General features: G+C 39.4%; 1 protein-coding gene across 1 annotated transcript in view; it reads left to right on the top strand.

Annotated features, from left to right (window-relative positions):
• The window catches only part of kcnq1.2 (potassium voltage-gated channel, KQT-like subfamily, member 1.2), a 134,609-nt gene that overhangs the window by 17,103 nt on the left and 97,810 nt on the right, over positions 1–19,696 (top strand). Inside the window, exons 7-13 of the mRNA XM_026364583.1 lie at positions 1,287–1,397; positions 1,663–1,758; positions 2,431–2,568; positions 5,044–5,206; positions 7,558–7,584; positions 8,947–9,000; positions 9,241–9,358. Coding sequence (XP_026220368.1) covers positions 1,287–1,397; positions 1,663–1,758; positions 2,431–2,568; positions 5,044–5,206; positions 7,558–7,584; positions 8,947–9,000; positions 9,241–9,358 — 707 coding nt within the window. The remainder of the gene's footprint in view (positions 1–1,286; positions 1,398–1,662; positions 1,759–2,430; positions 2,569–5,043; positions 5,207–7,557; positions 7,585–8,946; positions 9,001–9,240; positions 9,359–19,696) is intronic.

Consider the following 19,696-nt stretch of genomic DNA (forward strand, 5'->3'; position numbering starts at 1 on the left):
AAAAATCTGTTATTAGCGTTGCTCTGTTCACAATGTCAAGAAAAGAATCGCGCCTGGGGATTTGCACCTTTTTGTTTTTCTGAGAATGTAAACTTGAGAGTCATGATATGCTACTACAATAGGTTTGGTCGGGATTGTCAGTGTTTGTGTGTGCGCTTATTGAAATTAGATTGTGCTGATTGGAGAACGCTAAGCTCTCCCAGTGTGTGTCGATCCTTCTCTTGGCCCAGTTTCAACAGTTTGGTGTGCAGGTGCAGGGCACAGCTGGAGGACAGGCCAATGCCGTGATTCATATCCACCTCTCTCTCTCTCCTACCCTCGCATTCTCTACTTTTCTTCTTCATTTGCCAATTGTTGATGGTTGTTTGATATTAAAAACCTCTCTAACTTCAATTAGGACACAGTGTGACAGGTAAAATCTGGAAAATGAAAGCTGTTGGCTTCAATCTAATGGCTTCTTATGTAGAAATAGAATTGCATGTTATTACATATACAGTACACAGAGCATGCTGATCAGCATTCATGTCTGTATGCATACAAACATACACAAACACATTCAGACAAGGTTTGTGACCTTTTGTGGAGACGTGAAGAGGTTTCTGCCACACACCCTACATTATGAATGAGAGGGGTGTTTTTTGAGTAGACCATTCCACTCTGATGGTCAGGAGGACATTGTTTAGTCATCGGATTTGTGGATGAGGGATTATATCCCCCACCACTCAACCCGCCCTCCAGTATACACCCACCCAGCCTTCCCGCTCCTGCTCCTTCTTTTTCACTCCCAAAGCCCTTTTAAGTATCTCACCTTACATCAGCCGCTTTGTGTTAGTGCACAGCGGCGGCTCAGGCGGCGATACTCCATAGACACCCACAGTAAGCCAAGTGTGTTCTGAATGTGTCAGAATTGGCTCGGCTTTCAGAGTGGGTGTACATGCAAATGCAAGAGGTATTTGTTTTCCCTCCTCACCCGGCAAATTCCTACACTGACTGAGGATTAATGGTTGGGAATCTTATTCCTTTTGAGGCGCATGAGCCTCAAATGCTCCGGCCGTCACTGACAGTTGTGTGGAGTGGAGCAGTGAAGCACAACCAGAATGGCTGATGAACCTTTTTTGATCATCTAACTCCCTTTATAGACTGCTTTAGCAGCTCTGAGAACACTGCATTCACTGACATGTATTTACCACCAGCGGTCTGTCCACATAATAGCTTTATTTGATGTAAAATCTTAATGTTTAACAAAACATATTTATATTCACATTTCATCCACTCTCTGTCTCTAGGTGACAGTCACCACCATTGGCTATGGAGACAAAATTCCTCAGACGTGGATAGGCAAGGCCATTGCCTCCTGTTTCAGTGTCTTCGCCATCTCCTTCTTCGCTTTGCCTGCTGTAAATATAATTTTAATCAGGATGCTCTGATTTCATGAAATAAATGCAGACTTTATTCTAGATTTCTTAGCTATTGTGTTAATTTTAGTCCTAACTTTACTACAACTTATAGTAAACAAATTTTCTCTCAATTTAGAATAATTATTGATCTTATGTAATGATAAAATTAATTATGTATTTCTTTATTTTGCACACTTCATGTTGAACCTTTTAATATCTTTTCTTGCCTTATACTATATGTTACAGTCATATTCTTTACGATTAGGGTATCCTGGGCTCAGGGTTTGCTCTGAAGGTCCAACAGAAGCAGAGGCAGAAGCACTTTAACAGACAGATCCCTGCTGCAGCCTCACTCATCCAGGTAAATTGAATGGAAGCAATTAGACATGGGATGTGTATTACTATATTTATATTTAGAAAATCCTATACACAATATGTTGAAATTAAATTCAAAGGTCCTATTAGAAATTAAATATTCGCATAATTCGTGAGAAAAAAAATTGAAAACCAAGTCGAGCACAATCCATCAATGATTGAACAAAATAAAATAAGGACACAAAATCTTCTTCTTCATCTGTTGTTATTGTTAATAATGAACCATGAAGAAAGGTGAACTGCATACCACTTGCCAAGAGTGAAATAGTAGATGAACATGTGGCTATGTTCTAGCAGAAAACTAAAGGATTACAGGATCCACTGACACAACCACAGTTTAAATGCGTGTGACTTGAAGGCACCTGAATGTTTACAGGAAACCATGCAAATAAACACTCCATGAATTCTGGAAACTTCTTTTTTTTTGCTGTTGATTATACCATGAACAGTATAGCCTACATAAGACATTAAAAAAGTATATATGTAGCAAGTATTATTGAATATTATGAAATTAAATTTCTACAGCACATTAATATGTAAACCATTAGTCAAACCTAGAATTTGTGGCTAATGCTGATGCATCATTGTTGTTATCCTGCGGTTCTGTGGTCAATGCACTGATAAAAACTAATTTCATGTTTTAACTTGTCGTCCTCAGACACTATGGAGGTGCTATGCAGCAGAGAAACCAGGCGGCTGTGCTGCCACCTGGAAAATGTATGTCCTTATGCCACAGCCTGTCACCATAGTGGAAGCCGACAATTCCAGCCCTAACGTCAGGAAACTGAACATACCGGTTAGTAATCAGTTCGATGCAGAGCCATTCACTCTTTGATATGTGATTGATTTAGTTTTTTGAGAAGATTTTTTATTTCCTTTTGAAACAACACCTTTAAATATTAACTATGCATTTGATGTGATGTGATGCTGATGTTGATGTTCTTGATCGTTCAAATCCAACAGAGCGTCCTCTTCACAAACTCTGTGTCTCTTTACTGTGATCCGTTCAATAAGGTGAACCCCCGAGTTAGAACAAATGACACCATTCACTCTTTGATCTTCACCAAATGACTTTACCTCATGATGTTGTTGATGTTGATGTTTATCACTGATTCTGTGCGTCTCTTCTTGAAATGACAATGCACAGTCACTGTGTGGTATTTACACATGTCACACTGAGTTGTCTCCTTGTGCAATTCACCTTTTAAAACAATATTTGCTATGTTGTGCCATACAGCATGAAAAGGACAAGTTAAGTTCCCACAAGCACACACACGTGTGGAAGGGACACACAACACACACAAATACTAGTGCATGAACACACGCAACTCCCCTTCCCCCTAGGCCTGACTCCACCAGGATGACTTGAGGCCTTTGTCTCTGCTGGACAAAGACTCAGTCAGTTGAGATGATGTCACCGCAGCCTTTCTCATGGGAGTAAACCTTTGTCTAGTAGAACAACAACAAAAAAATCTTTGTGTAGCATTGAACCCACATGTATTGGGGAGAATGAAGGCTGCTTCCGCTCTTTTCTGTTTCAGCATTTGACTTTCTCCACTGGTTTTGCTCTCTCTCTCTCTCTCCCCCTCTCTCTTTCTCTCCCTCTCCTGTCTTTCAAGATCCCCCTCCTGTTTCTTCTCTGCTTAACAGACTTTATTTAACTCTTTTTTTGCTCTTTCTCCTCTCGTTATGCATAGTTTCCTCTGCCCCTCTCTGCCTTGTGTCGTTCTTTCTCATTCATGTTCACGTTTTCTCTCTCCCCACGTTATTGTTGACTTTATCAACCTTTCTTTATCTTCCTCTGTCTTAAACACAGTGTGTTACAGTTTCTTTTGCCCTCCTGTCTTTCCCTCTTTTCTCCTTTTTTTTCTATTAGTCTTACAACTCCCACCACCACCTCCCTCTCTCCCTCTCCGTACTAATGAGTCATTAAAACCTTGGTTACTTGGACAGAACTGCTGGCTACTTGTCAATACCCAAGTCTGATCCACTCAGTCCAAATAATTGAGTGTCTATAAAACCCATGTCCATGATGTTGGTCTAAGGATTGGACTGGAGGCACCAGAAACTCACTGACTCACATAACACATACTGCTGCTAAGAGCTCACTTAGAAAAGATGAAACGGGTACAGCTTATGTTAGCAGCAAGCACAGAATTCTGTAAGATCATCATGCATAACAACAGCGCGAACTACACATGTGCTAAATGAAAATAACGTGATTTAGTATGTGAGTGTTTTTTACAGTAGCATGGCTTTTTAGCACTTGGATGGAATGGCTGGATACGATGAAATGTGAAAGATGAAAAGGTGGTTATTGTTACAACAGTCACGTATCAATATTTCTGTTGACAAATGGAGACAAAGAAATACAGTCAAAACTTTAGTTGATGCAAATAAGAATGAATTATTTTCTTAAGACAAATGTTTTCTCTCTCAACTCACGCTTCCAAGAAAAAAACAAAAACGTAATTGTAGTAGAGGAGTTGCAAGCATTGGTCTTCTGTGCATTTCCTTTCTTGAAAGTATAGATTAGAGAATCTGTGGTGGTTCCTGAATTGATCCTGAACGTGGACCACCAGGGCATCCCAAACTAGTTTCTCTATTTGAATCATTATTTAAGATGTTTAGTGATCCCATTCACCTTTATTGCACCACAGTTGATGATTGAGGGGCAAACACTGAATCTAGATTTAATCCTGCTGGTCTGGGAGACCAGAAACCGACAACCTTCCAGTCACAAGCTTGCTTCTCTAACAACCACTGCCCCATTTTGTCATCTTTATTACATAATGTGTCTCTAACATGAAAAGCACTACAGCATACTGTAACAAGGCACTAAAACAGAAAAATACTCAATAAATTATGTAGCAGTGTAATAGTAACTAATGAACCATGCTTTGCACCTAATACTGTATCTTCTGTTAGACAGGGTAGAGGTCATTGTTTATGCCCAGGTAACCTGCAACTGTAATCCTGTGGATGCTCTGTGGCTCATGTTGCTTACTCTCTCAACACCTCTGATGTCCAATCTATGGCCTCTATGCTTACAGGTCTCAAGTTGCATTGTTCTGCTGGGCTGCTAAATGATGCTTGGCCAAATAGGATGAAGTCCTGCTATGCTAATTTAATTTTATTAAATTAAATTTATTTATTATTATTAAATTATTATTTATGTATTAATTAATTTATAATTTAAGAATGACTGTAATTACAAGTTTAGTGTTATAATTGCATTCATTAACGGGGTTGATGTTTCCATGTTTGTCAGAAAAAAGGCACCAAGAGAAGGCTGAAGTCCAGAGGTAATGGCTCTATGGGCGTGACATCAGAGAGGGCTGTATCGATACCCCAGATCACCTATGAACACATTGAAGACTCAGAGAAGAAAGATACCTCATTTTACCTGGAAGAGCCAAGGGGGCCGAGTGAAGGTAACACACTGGAAAAAGCGCAACTCAGAGGTTGCATCAATGCACATTTAACAGCTCAATAAGTCAAAAACACATAAAAGAACTAAGACGGGTTTTACTACTTTTTGATCATCGTGACTTCACTTTCGACATCTTTATATCAGAATTTTTATTCAAGACCCGACACCTCAACAGACCACGTACTGCAAAGGTGTTGCTGCATTGCACTGAATATTGCATAGCTGCAGTATCTTTGCCATTTTAATACATAACAAGGCCGGCTGGCACTGAAGCCCACGTCATGTGGAGGACATCTGAATACTGCAGTAATGAAACCGATTTTTTTTTTTTCATCAGCTTCTCTGAATAGAATTTTATTTGATGAAATAATGTGTGTCCAGGGTTGTGAAATGATGTCATGCTGCCTTAAAGGCCTTGAAAATCCATTATTTCAGTAAAAGTTTGATGCGTTTTTGTAGTCACGGCATTTAAATGGCCAAAACATCTCCGTGCTAAATTACATTTTTATGGCACAATGATTAGAAATATGAGCTGTCAGCTTGTCCTTTGGTATTGGCAACGGTTTATCTTCCTGATTTCAAACGGCTGTGAGAAAACATTGTAGATAAACATAATAAAGTTAATACACTTATTCTTACACCTTACTTGCATACAGAAACTCGCGTATCTGAATACAGCATTAGAGCTGCTGGCATCAGTCTAGACTTGTAGTGATGTTTAATATTCTTTCATTATCATATTGTCATATTTGCTTCAACTTGAAGAGCACTGTATTTAAAGAATAGACAACATATCTACCTATTTTGTACAGCTAATAATTTGCCGTTTGGTTGCCCAGGTTCACATGAAGACTATTAGACATTATTGGAGGAGCTGTTGTGGGCTGGTTTCACACCTATACTGATCCCCACAGAGCCAAGATGGCTGCCAGGTGTCTCTAGTAAACCAGATGGAAGCTATTACAGTCCCAGTGGTGATTAGAGGTCATGGTTACAAGCCCTTTACGGCTTCACTTGTCCCTTTTGCTGCCACAGACGCTCACGCTGGGCTTCAGTAGAAAAAACCTGGGCAAAGTTACAAGTGGAAATTTCGTGTTACAACACTTGCAGTTTACCAATATTGCTGCAGCCATTCCAAAGCCGAGCTAGATTCTTTTTGTCGTGCTTTCCGATGATTCAGTATCAATATAATTTTATGATATGGCCGATGCTGATAAAGGATTGTTTCCTGCACTTGTGTGTGTAACAATAGAAAGTGATTTTTATGCAGCTCTACACAAACAACATATGATTGATGGTTGGTTAAAGAGGGGTGTTGTTTTGACTTACTGTGTTAAAAGCTAACTCCGCCAAATGAATTGACCCAGACTCCAGGTTAATAAATGCACTTTATGAGTTTTTCCTGTCAAAGAGTGCGGTCATAAAAGGAGCCAGAGTGACATAAACTGGACATAAAGGCAAGCTATCGCCAGAAAAGCAACCACTTGTGAGAAAAATGGTTGTTTAGTTTCCTGCTTAATTTAGTACATGTTAGATAATGGAGGAGAACATGTGTCATGTGGTTTCCCACATGACACATGTTCTCAGAGTGTGGAAAGTCTGTGTGAGAACAAGCAACATAATAAGCTGTCAACAGGAAAATCATATGTTATATATGTAGTATTTATGAGTGTATAAATTTGGTTTCTATATTTGCAAAAGGTCAGGCAGGTTGAGTCTACAGAGTAGAAAAAAAAGATATTGGGCAAACTGAGGCATAAAACCATGTAAAGATCCAATGTCTGCAGCCTGCTGTTAGTAATGATAATGTGTGGACCTGAAACAGCGTGGGGCTGTATGATCTTCGCTTCAGATCCAGTCGTAAAACAAGCATCCCCAATGTAAACTGTCTGCACCAGTGCTGTTGCTGCTTTAGTCATTACTGTAACCACTACTATTTCAACTTGGTGCTGGGTTCTTGGAAATGTTTGAGCATATTCACAGAGAGACCTGCATGTTTTTGTAACAGTTAATTTCTATTAAGGCAGCTCAATAACCCTAGATCTGTCTGTAAGATCTGTTCTGTGCAATGAACTGATGCGTTGCAAGAGTCACGTAAGCACAACCGAGTAGATAATGTTATCTGTGCTTTCCTTTTGTCCTGTACTGTGTTGGATGGTTTTTTTTACTGTTGTATCTGGGTCAATTTAACATAAAATCAATCAAATTCTAACAAATGAGGAAGTGGTTATAATGCAAAGCAGGAAGTGATAGAGATTGTTGATTACATTAGTTGGAAGAATGTGTCATTTGTGGCACACACACACACACACACTGCAACCCCAACAATAATATTTTTGTCTTACTTTGCAGGAATCGGCAGGACGTTCAGACAAACAGGTGAGCCCCCCCCTACAAATGAGGAACTCTCAGTGTTATTCCAGGAACTGAACCTACAATATTTTCAAGTCTCCATTCTGTAAACTTGGATTTTAAGACATGTATTGTCGTTCCACTGTCGAGCCAGCAGCCTCTTCCACTGTTTAAGAACTTCTCTTCCCCTGTCTGTTAAGTTAATCATTAGCTAGCCTGCCTTTTTGTGGTCCAGACAGTATTTTAATTAGACTTGCCGGCTGGCTGGGCCTTTGTCCCCAACTGGACCAAACCAGAGCCAAGCAGAGAAAATCAGACACTTGTTCTGCACTGATCTGGCCTGGTTTTCTTTACTGGGTGCCCTGCCAACACCATGGGTGAGGAGCAGGGTTGGCCTGGCTAGGAATGGACAGAGGCCTATGGTGACTATCAGGATCTAGCTGGGACACTAAAGATAGGGGGGGAGGGTGTGTGTGGAGTTGATAAGCTGCTATTGTGGAGCTCCAGTGGCCAGAAATAAACTCGTCATTGTTTGATTTAGTCAATGTCCGACTTATCGCTCTACTTATCTGTCTGACCCACCTCCCTGTCTGGATGACTCTCTCTCTCTCTTCATATCTCTCTCTCTCTCTCTCTCTACACCTCACTGTCTTTTTGTTTTTTCCTTTACACTTTTCCTTTCTCTCCCCCTCTCCTGCCCTTGGCTCGTACTCCAACCAAACACTTTTGCACTGATGGGCCAGATAAACTATGTATTGTCAGTAAACTCTTGTCCTGTTTGTCTAGCTGATAAGCCAGTTCATATCTCCTTCAGTGAGCTGAAGTTGGGGCAAAAGGTAACTCTGGTGAGGTGGGGGTCACCCCTCTTTCTCTCACTTTCTATTTCTCTCCTCTACACTGTTTCTCACTCAATCACTGTCTCTGCTTCCGGATTGGACAATGTTAAACAAACTTCATGATGGAATACAAGTGGGGTTGAATGGCTTTTACTTGAATTGCAATAGTCATTCTGTTCTTGGACACAGATTTGCCTCTCCATTCTTTATCACAATGGAGGCCTGGTGATTTGGAGAGACATGTCAAAGTCTGCTGACAGTCTGACTGCAGGTCAAGACCTCTCCACACATGTTGTTCTTTGCTGTTGTTTTTAGCTGTGCCAGCAGCCACTGGAGTACTGCAATTTCTGCTTCTGGTTATGTTGTTTCCTTATATAGATTTATACATGTTTTTAAACTCAAATACCTCTTCCCAGCTGATGTAAGATAATTGCACCATAAAATTAGTCATAGGAGTCACCAAACCACGAACAAACCCAGTGATGTAAACTTTTCCCCTTCTTCTTTTTTCTGCTTTCTTTCTTTTCTCCTTTTCTCTTTTGCATGGCATCAGGCCTTCCACAACATTCTTGGTCGTCTTTCACTCTGAGCTGCCCTGGCTCTCCAGGTATCTTTCTGTTTCTTGTTGTTTCTGCTTTTCTGTTACTTATTAAATAGCAACTGTATATCCAGTCATAGATTATAATAATAATAATCTCAGATTATTCTGAACTGGGAACCAACAGTGTCACAAATATTTAATATTTGCTTCTCCAATGATGTTAAATTGATCTTTACTGAAGCCAATGTACTCTTAATATTTGCCTATCTGTATTTTAATATTTTTCTTTATTCTTGTGCTTTACAGTAAAGAAGGATCAGGATAATAGCACCTCCATAGACATCTCCCGAGCCAACAGCTTAACCGACGAGCTGGACTACATGAGTGAGGACATTCCTCTGCCTGTAGTGACTGAGAAAGCACAGTAAGTCCACAAATGTTTTCCAGTTGCTCTTCTCTGGAGGCCCCATCTCTCTTCCATTCATCACCCTGCACAAACCTTCAATCTCTGATCCATAATATAGTGATTTTCCTACTTGTCATAGTGCCTTAAGGCCTTTTGTTGTACTAAAGAGCCCCTCTGGCTGCTGTCTAAATGAAGTTGTTTTGTTGAACACTCTTGAGGGTTAAAGAGACTCTCAAGGGCCAAGGCCATATCAGGTACAGACAGTTAAAAAGGGGATTATACTTTCAGTGTGCAGGAAAATGTCAAATAAATCCCTCTCAATAGGTTGTTGGACATGTTAACATACCAAAAGCTTGTTGTAGCATGTTTTCAAATAGAGACCTCACTACTGTTGATTTCTCTGTGAATTGTTAATGTGTTCCAATGTTGATCTTTCTTTCCTATTGACCCCTAAAGGTTTCATTAATGGGAACTAAAAATTTGTTCTGAAATAATTAGAGTTTATTTACAGCAGCTTAACATGGGAAGCAACGGCTGCTACAACAATTTCCTCACCATTGTTTCTCTACTACACTCCCCTATTGAAAAACACTGAAAACATTTGGGTTTGACATAAAAAGATGAATATCAGACAAAATATCAACACTTTAGCTTTTATTTGCAGGTATTTACATCTGGATTTCATGACAACTTAGAAGATGTCACATTTAGTTTGAACCCACTATTTTTTTATTCAGTCTACTGCAAAAATATAGGAAGTGGCCTCACTTTTTCCAATACTTTTGGATTTGCTTCTGTTTTGCCACTAGTATCAACAGACCAGTTTACACTATCAACAAAAAGTGTTCACATAGAACCAACATGTGAAGACTTTGTACAGTCAACACTACTGTTTGGCTTAATCCCAGTAGTGGGAGACGGTTTGAGTGACTTTCCCACTGGGACAGAGTTATGTAGCATCATTGCATCCAGATAAGGTGATTACATACTGAGCAGGCAGGTAATGCCAAGCCCCATGGGACTAAATGCAGACAGTAAGAGATTTCAAAAGATTATTTGCTTTAAAAAGGCCCGAGTGCTACATTGGATTACCATGTAGTTGATGTGTATATGTGGTTTTTCCCGTCATGAATAATACCTAAGGTTAGTCAGTCACAGTGTACATCTGCCACAGTGACAGAAAACACCAATCGTGGCCTGTAAATTAAAGTGTTACCCTGACATGTTGACATACAGTTTTTGTATTGCATTTAGTTCTTTAATATGTACATGTAGTGTTTAGGATATATTCTGTAAGAGACAAAACGTGTGAACTGCCCATATTTTAGTTCATAAATAGTGTTGAGTCAATGCACACTTTTATTAATTAGTGTTTCCTACAATGACTAACATAATGTTTTGTCAGATGCTTTTGTTTTAAGTCACGTTGAAAGTCCTTTATTAGTATAACTGGTCATTTATGAGATAGATTGTGTTGTAATACTGCATGTAGACAGCTATACAGTTTACTCTTTGGTCTAAAATCTTATTTATATCTTAAAAGTCAAAATGACTTCTGACCTGCCAGTCAACACTTAACTTTGTCATTCACCTCCATCTCTGGCCTCAGGCTTTTTTTATTTACTCTACATTCTTCCCTCTGCCCTCATGAAAAAGAAAAGTGTAGTGCGCCTTTTGTGTAGAGAGGGCAAAATCATTAAACAGTTTTAAGTTAAACATATGTGATTAAGAGGCTGTCAACAAGATTTTTTAGAGAATGCTTTTCTCTCCCTTGCCTCATACATGACAGTGTGTGGCATTGGTTCAGGACATTTTATGCACATTTAAACTCCAGCATATAATAGACTGGCTCTCCTTTTAGTCCTCTTCTCTTTCTCCATCAACTCATCCACCCTGATCGTATTTGAGTTGAGTTGAAAATGTCTACTTTGACATGGGACACAAACCATGACTAGTCATTGCCTAAACTCCTATTAATCATTCACAACGTGATATGTGCACCACTTCTGAAAAATGCAATTACAGTTTTCAAGTGTTTTTTTTTTTTTCCAAATCTCTTTTTTTCCCTATTATAGTAAGAAGCCCAGAGAATAACTCAACTTTATTCTTAAAACGTCTTCTCTGAGGTAAAACATTTGCAATATTCGGTCATAATCAAACATTTGTCCTATACTGGTATCCAGTGTAATTATAATCTTCTTATCTGTGTCGTGCTATTTTATTTATTTTATTTTATTTGATAATGATGATTGCTATCTAAGCTACACAGATGTCATTGTAATACATAATACAGCATAAATAAATGCTGCTAATTTGGCTTGCACTACAATATTATAATTATTATTAATAATAATTATAATATAATTAAATTATAATAATAATGTAAATGTAAATATAATAAATGTCAAACAGACACTGAACTCACATAGTCTTAAAGTAAAAAAAATATCTAGGTGTGAAGTTTCAAAAGAGATACAGAACATGACACGACACTTTCACAGTATGCATGCAATGTGATGTGGAAAATCTTTTTCTATATTTAAAACAATAGTTGCTAGTTCTCAGAAGAATGGAAAGAATCACTGTAATTCATGCTAGCGTCAAGAAAAACACAGTATGTCATTGTCTTCTATCAAAACAGAACAAGGAACCCACGACTACATACAAGCCAAGTACATTCAGGTGTCACCCATTGCAATCTTATCACATGCCGGTATAGTATGACATTACACAGCCCATAGCCTGTTGTTTTCTTATCTAGTACCTGTATTCTTGGTGTCATTAACATTACTACTGCTTTTGTTACGGTCAATTTAAACAAACAGTTCATCAATAAGTAGTTGTGAAAATAATATCATAGTAAACTGTCAACAACCATCTCATAACCTGAATACTTCTGTGTGTTCGTGCAGATTTTTTTTTTCTCTAATAATCTTAATTGCATATGCGTGTGATTTGCTTGTTCGCATGGGTGTGACATCACTGGGTGTGTGTGAGAGCAGATCTTCAGCTGCAGACACAGTGTCTATTCAGATTTAAAACTTTGTCATCCATTTAAGCCACGATAAATACTGTACATGTGCAATGTGTAATCACTGAAAACTAAGTAAGTTACTAACTAAGTAATTACTATACAAGATAAAAAATAAACATAAAAGTAAAAAAATATTTAGCAGGAGTTGAGCTCCAATATTGCACCTTTTATATTGTTGTTGCACATATTCTATTCACAGTGACAGGGATATTGCACAGAATATTCTATGATGAATTCAGGATTCTGATGGCCTGTGAAGTGAAACGGTTTCTGTACGTGGCTGCTCTGCTCCGGCTCTTCTCTAGCGTGACTGCGTTAGCTCCGGCCACAGGCAAGCAGAGAGAACAATCCTTGACATGGGTGTGAGCAGTCTCTGTTGATGCTGTGGACACGAGACGGGCAGCATTAGTGTCCGATCTCTTGGATCGAAAGAAGAGAAGCCTCAGAGATCTTTTCTGCTGTCCTTACCACTCCTTGGAGACACTTCCAGTCCGCATCTGTGCAGCTGCTGCACCACAAAGATATGCAGTTTAAAGTGCTCTCTCTGCTACTCCTGTAGGAAGTGGTAAGGATGGGTAAGGTGAGTTGTGATCATCTCATCCCGTGGAGGAAGTGCAACCACTGCTGTACTTGTTTATCAAAAGCGCAGTGTTGTTAGTCCAGGTTAATCTGTCCATGATGTACACCCCCAGGAACTTGGTGCTCATCACCACCTCCACTATTATTTGTGTCCAATGCAGGGCCACTGTGCCTATAACTGAGCTGTTACAGCTAGGCTCAGATGTGGGCCATGCTCGGCACTCCCATTACAGCTGGTTTGTTTTGCTTTGTTTCTGGTGTCACGCCACCATGAACAGCACTGTCTTTAGCATCCCTATCTGGATTGCTGCAGACAGCTACCAGATCCACCCTTAGTGCCCGAGACGACTTGGATGCGCACGCACACACACACACACACTGCATCAGTTTTGTTATTTTCTATTTGAGTCTTAATGTAAGCCTTATCTATATCTTTTTTTGTCACACTTTGTTTGTTTGGTTTTGCTAATAGAGCAAAATAAGTAGGTATGTGTTAGTTGACATGTGGGAGAAGCATCAATACAGCTGGCTGTGACGTCTCTGGGCTTCTGAAGAGGAAGTGGTGCAGGGCAGCGTCCGCACGCAATCATGCCTTTTGCTTCTCTGAACCCAAAACACACACACACACACACACAATCACTCTTTTTTTTTTCCCCCTTTCCTCTGAAAAGATAAATCTTTATTATTGCCTTGTTTGTTTAAAACCAGCTTACAGTGATTTGTTAGATCAGAAATATCTCAAATAGAAAACTAAGTTTAAAGAAAATACTAAAAATCTAACAAGAAAACAAACAAACAAACAAACAAAAAAAACAATTTGCTCCACCACAGTCAACATGGTTCTTCCCTCTTTACTGTAAACACTCCCTTCATTATTTGTTTACTTGGGCCTGTGTAAATGAGGGTTGATATTTTTACGATTCAGACAAACACTGATTTCCGTTGATTGTGTACATGCATCAGAATGTGTGAGAACCTTGTGACTTAGTGGTTTGATATGATACAGTGTGTGTGTGTGTGTGTGTGTGTGTGTGTGTACACAGCCGAACACTTTGAGGATGTACGCTTCTGAGATTTACTGGTTAACTGTCGAATCAAATCATAACAAATCCCAGTGGGGCTGCTGATCCTAAATCCAGCCCAAAGCAGATTGACCCTCTTGGAGAACGAGTAAATGTTTCCACGCTCACTTCTTAGGCCCCAAACAGAGGAAGTCTAAATGATTGCACTGATTGTGTCGTATCTCTCTCTCTCTTTGTGCTCTTTTTTCCCCTCTCTGTTCTTTTTAACTGTCTCATAACTCTGCCCCCGTGTACCCCCAGAAACTGTGGTTCTTTACTTTGTCTGGCAGCAGATTGGTATATTTGTGTCATCCTGTGACTTGAGACAGTCGCCCCTTCTTCCTGCTGGGTGTGGCCTTCTCCTTCTTGTCTTCTCTCAGACCTATAAAAGCCTGCATGGGCCACCTGCAGGCACTTCTTAATTAGTTCCCCTCTCACAAGATAGACGGAGATAAACAATAAAAGCTCACTACAGCGCCACAGGACGGATTGCAGGCAGAGACACATGCATCATGACTTGTCCTCTTCAAGTAGGGGCCTCTCTCTGTTGAGCAACTGCCGTCTATTGTGCAAAGCTCTGAACAAATTGACTTTTTGTCTGTGTGGCCTCTGTGTGCCTGTCTTGTACACTGTAATCTGATATTGATGGCATGACGAGGGTTTTTCAAACATATGGTGTTTAGTCAAGAGGAAAAATCTAAAATGTATTCATAGTTTTTGTCACAGGAGCCTTTTTTAAACCTTGATTTTTGTCACTTTGACAAATGTTTGTCAAAGTCCGCCCCTCACAGCTGCCGCCATCCTCCTCCGCTTTGTGTGGCAAAGCCATTTTATATAAAGCTAGATTCAACTGTAAATACAGTATAACTTAAAATATTTTTGGCTGTACTACCAAGTTTTAGAAAGGCAAAGACTAGGCAAGGACGCGCACTCTGGAAACATGCACAGTACACACATACACACAGACAAAATGGATGGGGAGTAAGATGTGTGGCCTCCTGCCTTACAGCAAGAAAAGCTGCCCGGGAGTTGCTGCTTTATGAAAAGATAGAGAAAGGAGCATAGACAGAAAAGAACAAATTGTGCCCTAGTTTCTTGACTTTCTGCCAATTTCTAGAGCATTACAAAAAAAAAAACTAAAAACAGAAAATAGTCTTAGAGCAGTAAAACAGCCACACACTGATTCATGTTCTTTGGACAGGAGAGCATGAATGCATGAAGGAATTCAGTAGTTAATCTCATTAGTCTCTGGGCTTTTTTATATTGTCACTGACCTCAACTCTACCTTTACTCACTTGGATGTCTTGGAAATAGTTTAATGGAACTCACTTGGACAAGATGCAGCCATCATATAACGCTAGGGTTAAGCTGACAGTGTAGTACAGTCGTAGTTGAAATGGTCTTGTTCTTACAAGTATTAAGTTGGTTGGGATTTTTTGGTTTGGTTGCTGCTGTGTGTACATGTTACCACAGGCAATCACTGCCCTCATCACGTTGTCTAAATTTGGTCAACCATGCAGTTTTTGCAACATTTAGACAAGTGAAAGATGATGATATTTTTACTATTAGGTGGAACTCTAAAACAATGGAAAGGATTGTTGAGATTCAACAACAACTCCTTTTTGTTATATACATTTGCTTATGTAAAGTACTGGAGAGGAAAAATGAAATCAGATTTTACAAAGAAAGCTGGATTGTAATTAATTGTAATTTCTATGCTTGGTAAGAAGAAGTCATATTCCAGATCTGATATATAGAGCTTTAACCATTGGTGACAATAAAGTAAAATGCAGTGTTCCTTATTAAGCAAGTCCCCAACTGTTGCACGCACTAGTCTAAATCACATACTGCCCACTACAGAGTCTGTGTTGATATTTTACTATTGTTTCACACAGAGCTCACAAGCTACTACCGCCAAAAAGAGAACCAGCAAGCTGTCTTTTATGATATATACGTCACACCCAGGGCAATAAAAGGCATTTTCATGAAATACTTAGTGTTTAGTTGACGCTTGACACTGGCCATTTTGCATTAATGAAGGCCCTCAAGCTGCTGTTATAAGGGGTAGTGGTGTTTACTCCCCTGTAGTGGTGTTAGTGGTTCAGGGAGGGTTTTATGAAGAGCAACATCAGTGACCAGAGCCCACTTTATAGCCTCTCACTGTTAATTGGGAAATATGAAGACTCAGCAAGCATGCGTTGCATAAATAAATAAAGATACTATCATCAACACAGTGTCTACATGCTACATCCAGATTATTGCCTGATCTCAGAGCAGGCTGGAAATGATAGGAAAGCCATTTTGGCTGTAGTGACAGTAATGAAATCTGCCCGGAGTGCACACAGTGGGAGTGAGCCTGTCGCAGCATGCTTTTTGAGAAGGATCCTGGTGCTTTTGCGGTGCACCAGGGTTCGGTCCAAAATCAGCATGGAAGCAGCCCGAGTAGCATTCGCAGCTGCAGCAAGCTGAAAATACTCAGAGAAACAAGAGTTGGGTTCATAACCTGTTGCTCAGTGTTATTTCTTCTCTTGTGGGTAATTTGAGGTTGTTTTCTGTATAAAAGGTGCTATTGTAGTGTGGTGTCTTTTATATCAAAGCAATCAATTTGAAGTGGGAAGCTGCCACTGTAAAGTAGCATTCATGATTTTACAATTGGACTTATACTGAGGGTAGCTTAGGTACATCAGCTCTAATAATGAGCACTTTACTGTTGGTATACTGTTTCAAATAACAGTATAAATATGATAGTCCCTTTTCTCTACTGTGTTTGGTCACTGTGTTATAGGCCAAGAGAAAAAAAACATGCAGAGATTTGCTTCTGGAGTGTATTGTACGGAATCTGTGTGTGAATGTGTGTGTAAGTGTGGCTTCGGGAATGCATTTAAAATCTGCAGAAACATGGCCCTGCCCAGCATTGCTTTTTTCTTTGCCTTGTTTTTCTTCAATATTCCCAGATAGACTCCGTTACATTGCGTCACTACAAGTATAGGGCTCAATTTACCCCCACCCCACCCAATAACAGATAATTGAAAACAAAAATGCACTCAGGAAATTGCTGTTTTCACAACAGATCAGCTTTGTGATGTCATAGCTGCTCTTTCTTTTGTTTAGGGGCAGGACGAAGTGGAAAAAGTGTTTGTTGTGATTTGAACTGAGTGCTGTTAATAATTACACACAGTCACGGTGCAGAATTAATGGCAATTAATGTTTTGATAACTGCCTTCAGAATTTTATTGTTTCCATTCAAGACTTTGTTTGGCTGTTTGGATTTAGTTTTATTTAATGATGTTTATCCTAATGGATTGTAGCGTTATAACATCGAGGTTAAACATACAAATTACACTAACAAACCAGCATAATTACCCAAATTAAAATGATTAGGATCGCATTAATGGGATTGAAGGTAGCTGCAGGATATTTTTTTCCCCATGCAAAAACAGCCATAAACAAAGTCCAGATGAAAATAGAAAAGGTTTTTAAAAGCTTCTTAATTAATTAATGTAAAATTACATTTATTACTAAAGAGGAAGTTACAAAATCACATTAATAACTAAATTGCAGGACAGCAATGACAATACTTTGGTCAGTTAGTCAGTCAGTAATGGTGAGGCAGATTTTGTGATATGGGATTAACAGCAATCTTATGAGTAGAGTGGAGCAAACTCCAGTGTTGTCACAACATGAAAAAATGTGTAAAATGTTAACCATGATAAAGTGTCACTTCCATGTGACTTTACAGTATCTCTTGTTCTACACCTGCAACACTCTCTCTACAGAAATCTAAGTAAGGCCCAACCCTGTCTCTACTTAGATGATCCCCTGACTTAGTACAGATGCTTTCCTGTCTCTCACACCTCAGTGTGTCCTTCTTGACACACCTGTATAAATACATTCATCTTCTGTGTGTCCTCCTGATCCTCTTTCTTCTTCCTGTAACGGGCTCAGTTTCTTCTTCTCTCCTGTTAATGAAAACAGCAGTCTGCAGCAGCCACTGAGTGGCCTGTTTGCACAGCCAGTGCTGTAGTCTTCCACAACTCTCTGGCTGCCGTTTTATGCATAACACTCTGTCAGCTCTCATGCTCTCAGGTTTTGATATAGGCCAGGCCAAGCCATTTGATGTGGGCTAGGTGTGGGAGGGTTTATTCAGGTGTGGCGACCGGCGCTGCTGCTGCTCGGCTTCTGATGCTGGGTCCGTCCAGCCAGGTGCTGCAGCTCCATCAGAGAGCCAAGTGTTCCAGCGCTGGAAATGAATAGCGGGCCTGTTAATGGGGCTTGACTTGTGGGGCCCTGTGGTTTCTCCCCTCTTATACGCAGAAGCACGATATACGGCAAGTCGGGGCGTTTACCTGCTGCAGAGGAGAGGGGTTGATTAAAGGACTACAACACTCTCAACTCACTCTTTGACCACAGGAGAACTAAGAATACGGTTACATGTATTTGTATGTGTCCAAGTGTGTACACTCCCATCCTGGCCCACTTTGTCTGTACAAACCCATGTCTGTGTGTTTGAACTAAAGCTGGGTCCAGGTCAGCAGAGGCTGAATTGGCGAAAATGGGTCGCCTGGCATCTCATCAAAGACGTGGCCTCTGATCTCATTGAGGTGGGAGGGTTTGAGTGTATTTTCTTTGGAGGTGTGATTGTTCTAAAGTATCCCTTTCCTTTATTTTAGATAGTGAGACGTAGGATGTTTACATAAGACTCCCATTAAGATATTTTAGTCAGCTAAATTTGCATTAAATATGCTTTAAAGGCCTGAGTTTGGACATGAAAAAAGAAACTATTCATTAAAATAATCTCCACACTAGATTAAGAATCTTTCCATAGAAGGAATTACATTTAAAAATATCTACAAAGACTGTAAATATATTTTAAAAATTTTTTTATTATTATATGTTCATCTTTAAATTTTCCTCTGTATTTCTAGGGCATGTTGCATTAATAATAATAATCATTTTTAAAGAGAACAACTCAAAAGAAAAGAATAATAAATGTTCCATGATAATGATTAAATGTCCTATTATTGTAGGATAATTACATTAAATTACATTGTTAATATAGTAAAAATGTCTTCAGTTTATTAAGGTAAGCACTGTAAAAACCCTGATTTAGTACTTTTTGCTAGGTGGCATAAATAAAGCAAAAGTGACAATTCAGAGTTGCCTGGCCACGAATTATCAGCTTTGCCAATCTGAAAGTCAGTAGCTTGAACTTCCTGGTAGCACATGGTAAGTTTATTTGAATGTGATTTCTCTGAAAGAAACTTTATATGATTTCAGCTGAAATTCCTTTTATCACTCTGACCACTATGAAAACCAACAGGACGCTAGAGTCAGTTTCCTCTATCACAGTGCCTTCTCTTTGCACGAGTTCTATAAGTGACACCCTTCACAACCCCACACATTTGCAGTTTCACCACACAGAGTATACTGGAATTTAGTGCGCTCTTTGCTTCTGAGAGAAACCCAACCACAGTATTCCTGTGGTTGTGTTTTTGACTAGATGGGGCATTGAAAGCTTATCTTACGTGACATCTTGGCAGTATGGTAGGAGGAAAAAAAACAAAAGCAGTGTACAGAATTAAAGTGGCAAATTAAAGTCTCTTCTTGTTTCTCTATATCATATATTTTCTGTACCTGGAAATAAAGAAGTGGTCCGCACGTTATTTGTCAAGAACTTAAATG

The sequence above is a fragment of the Anabas testudineus genome, chromosome 6, assembly GCF_900324465.2.
Source record: "Anabas testudineus chromosome 6, fAnaTes1.2, whole genome shotgun sequence".
Lineage (NCBI taxonomy): Eukaryota > Metazoa > Chordata > Actinopteri > Anabantiformes > Anabantidae > Anabas > Anabas testudineus.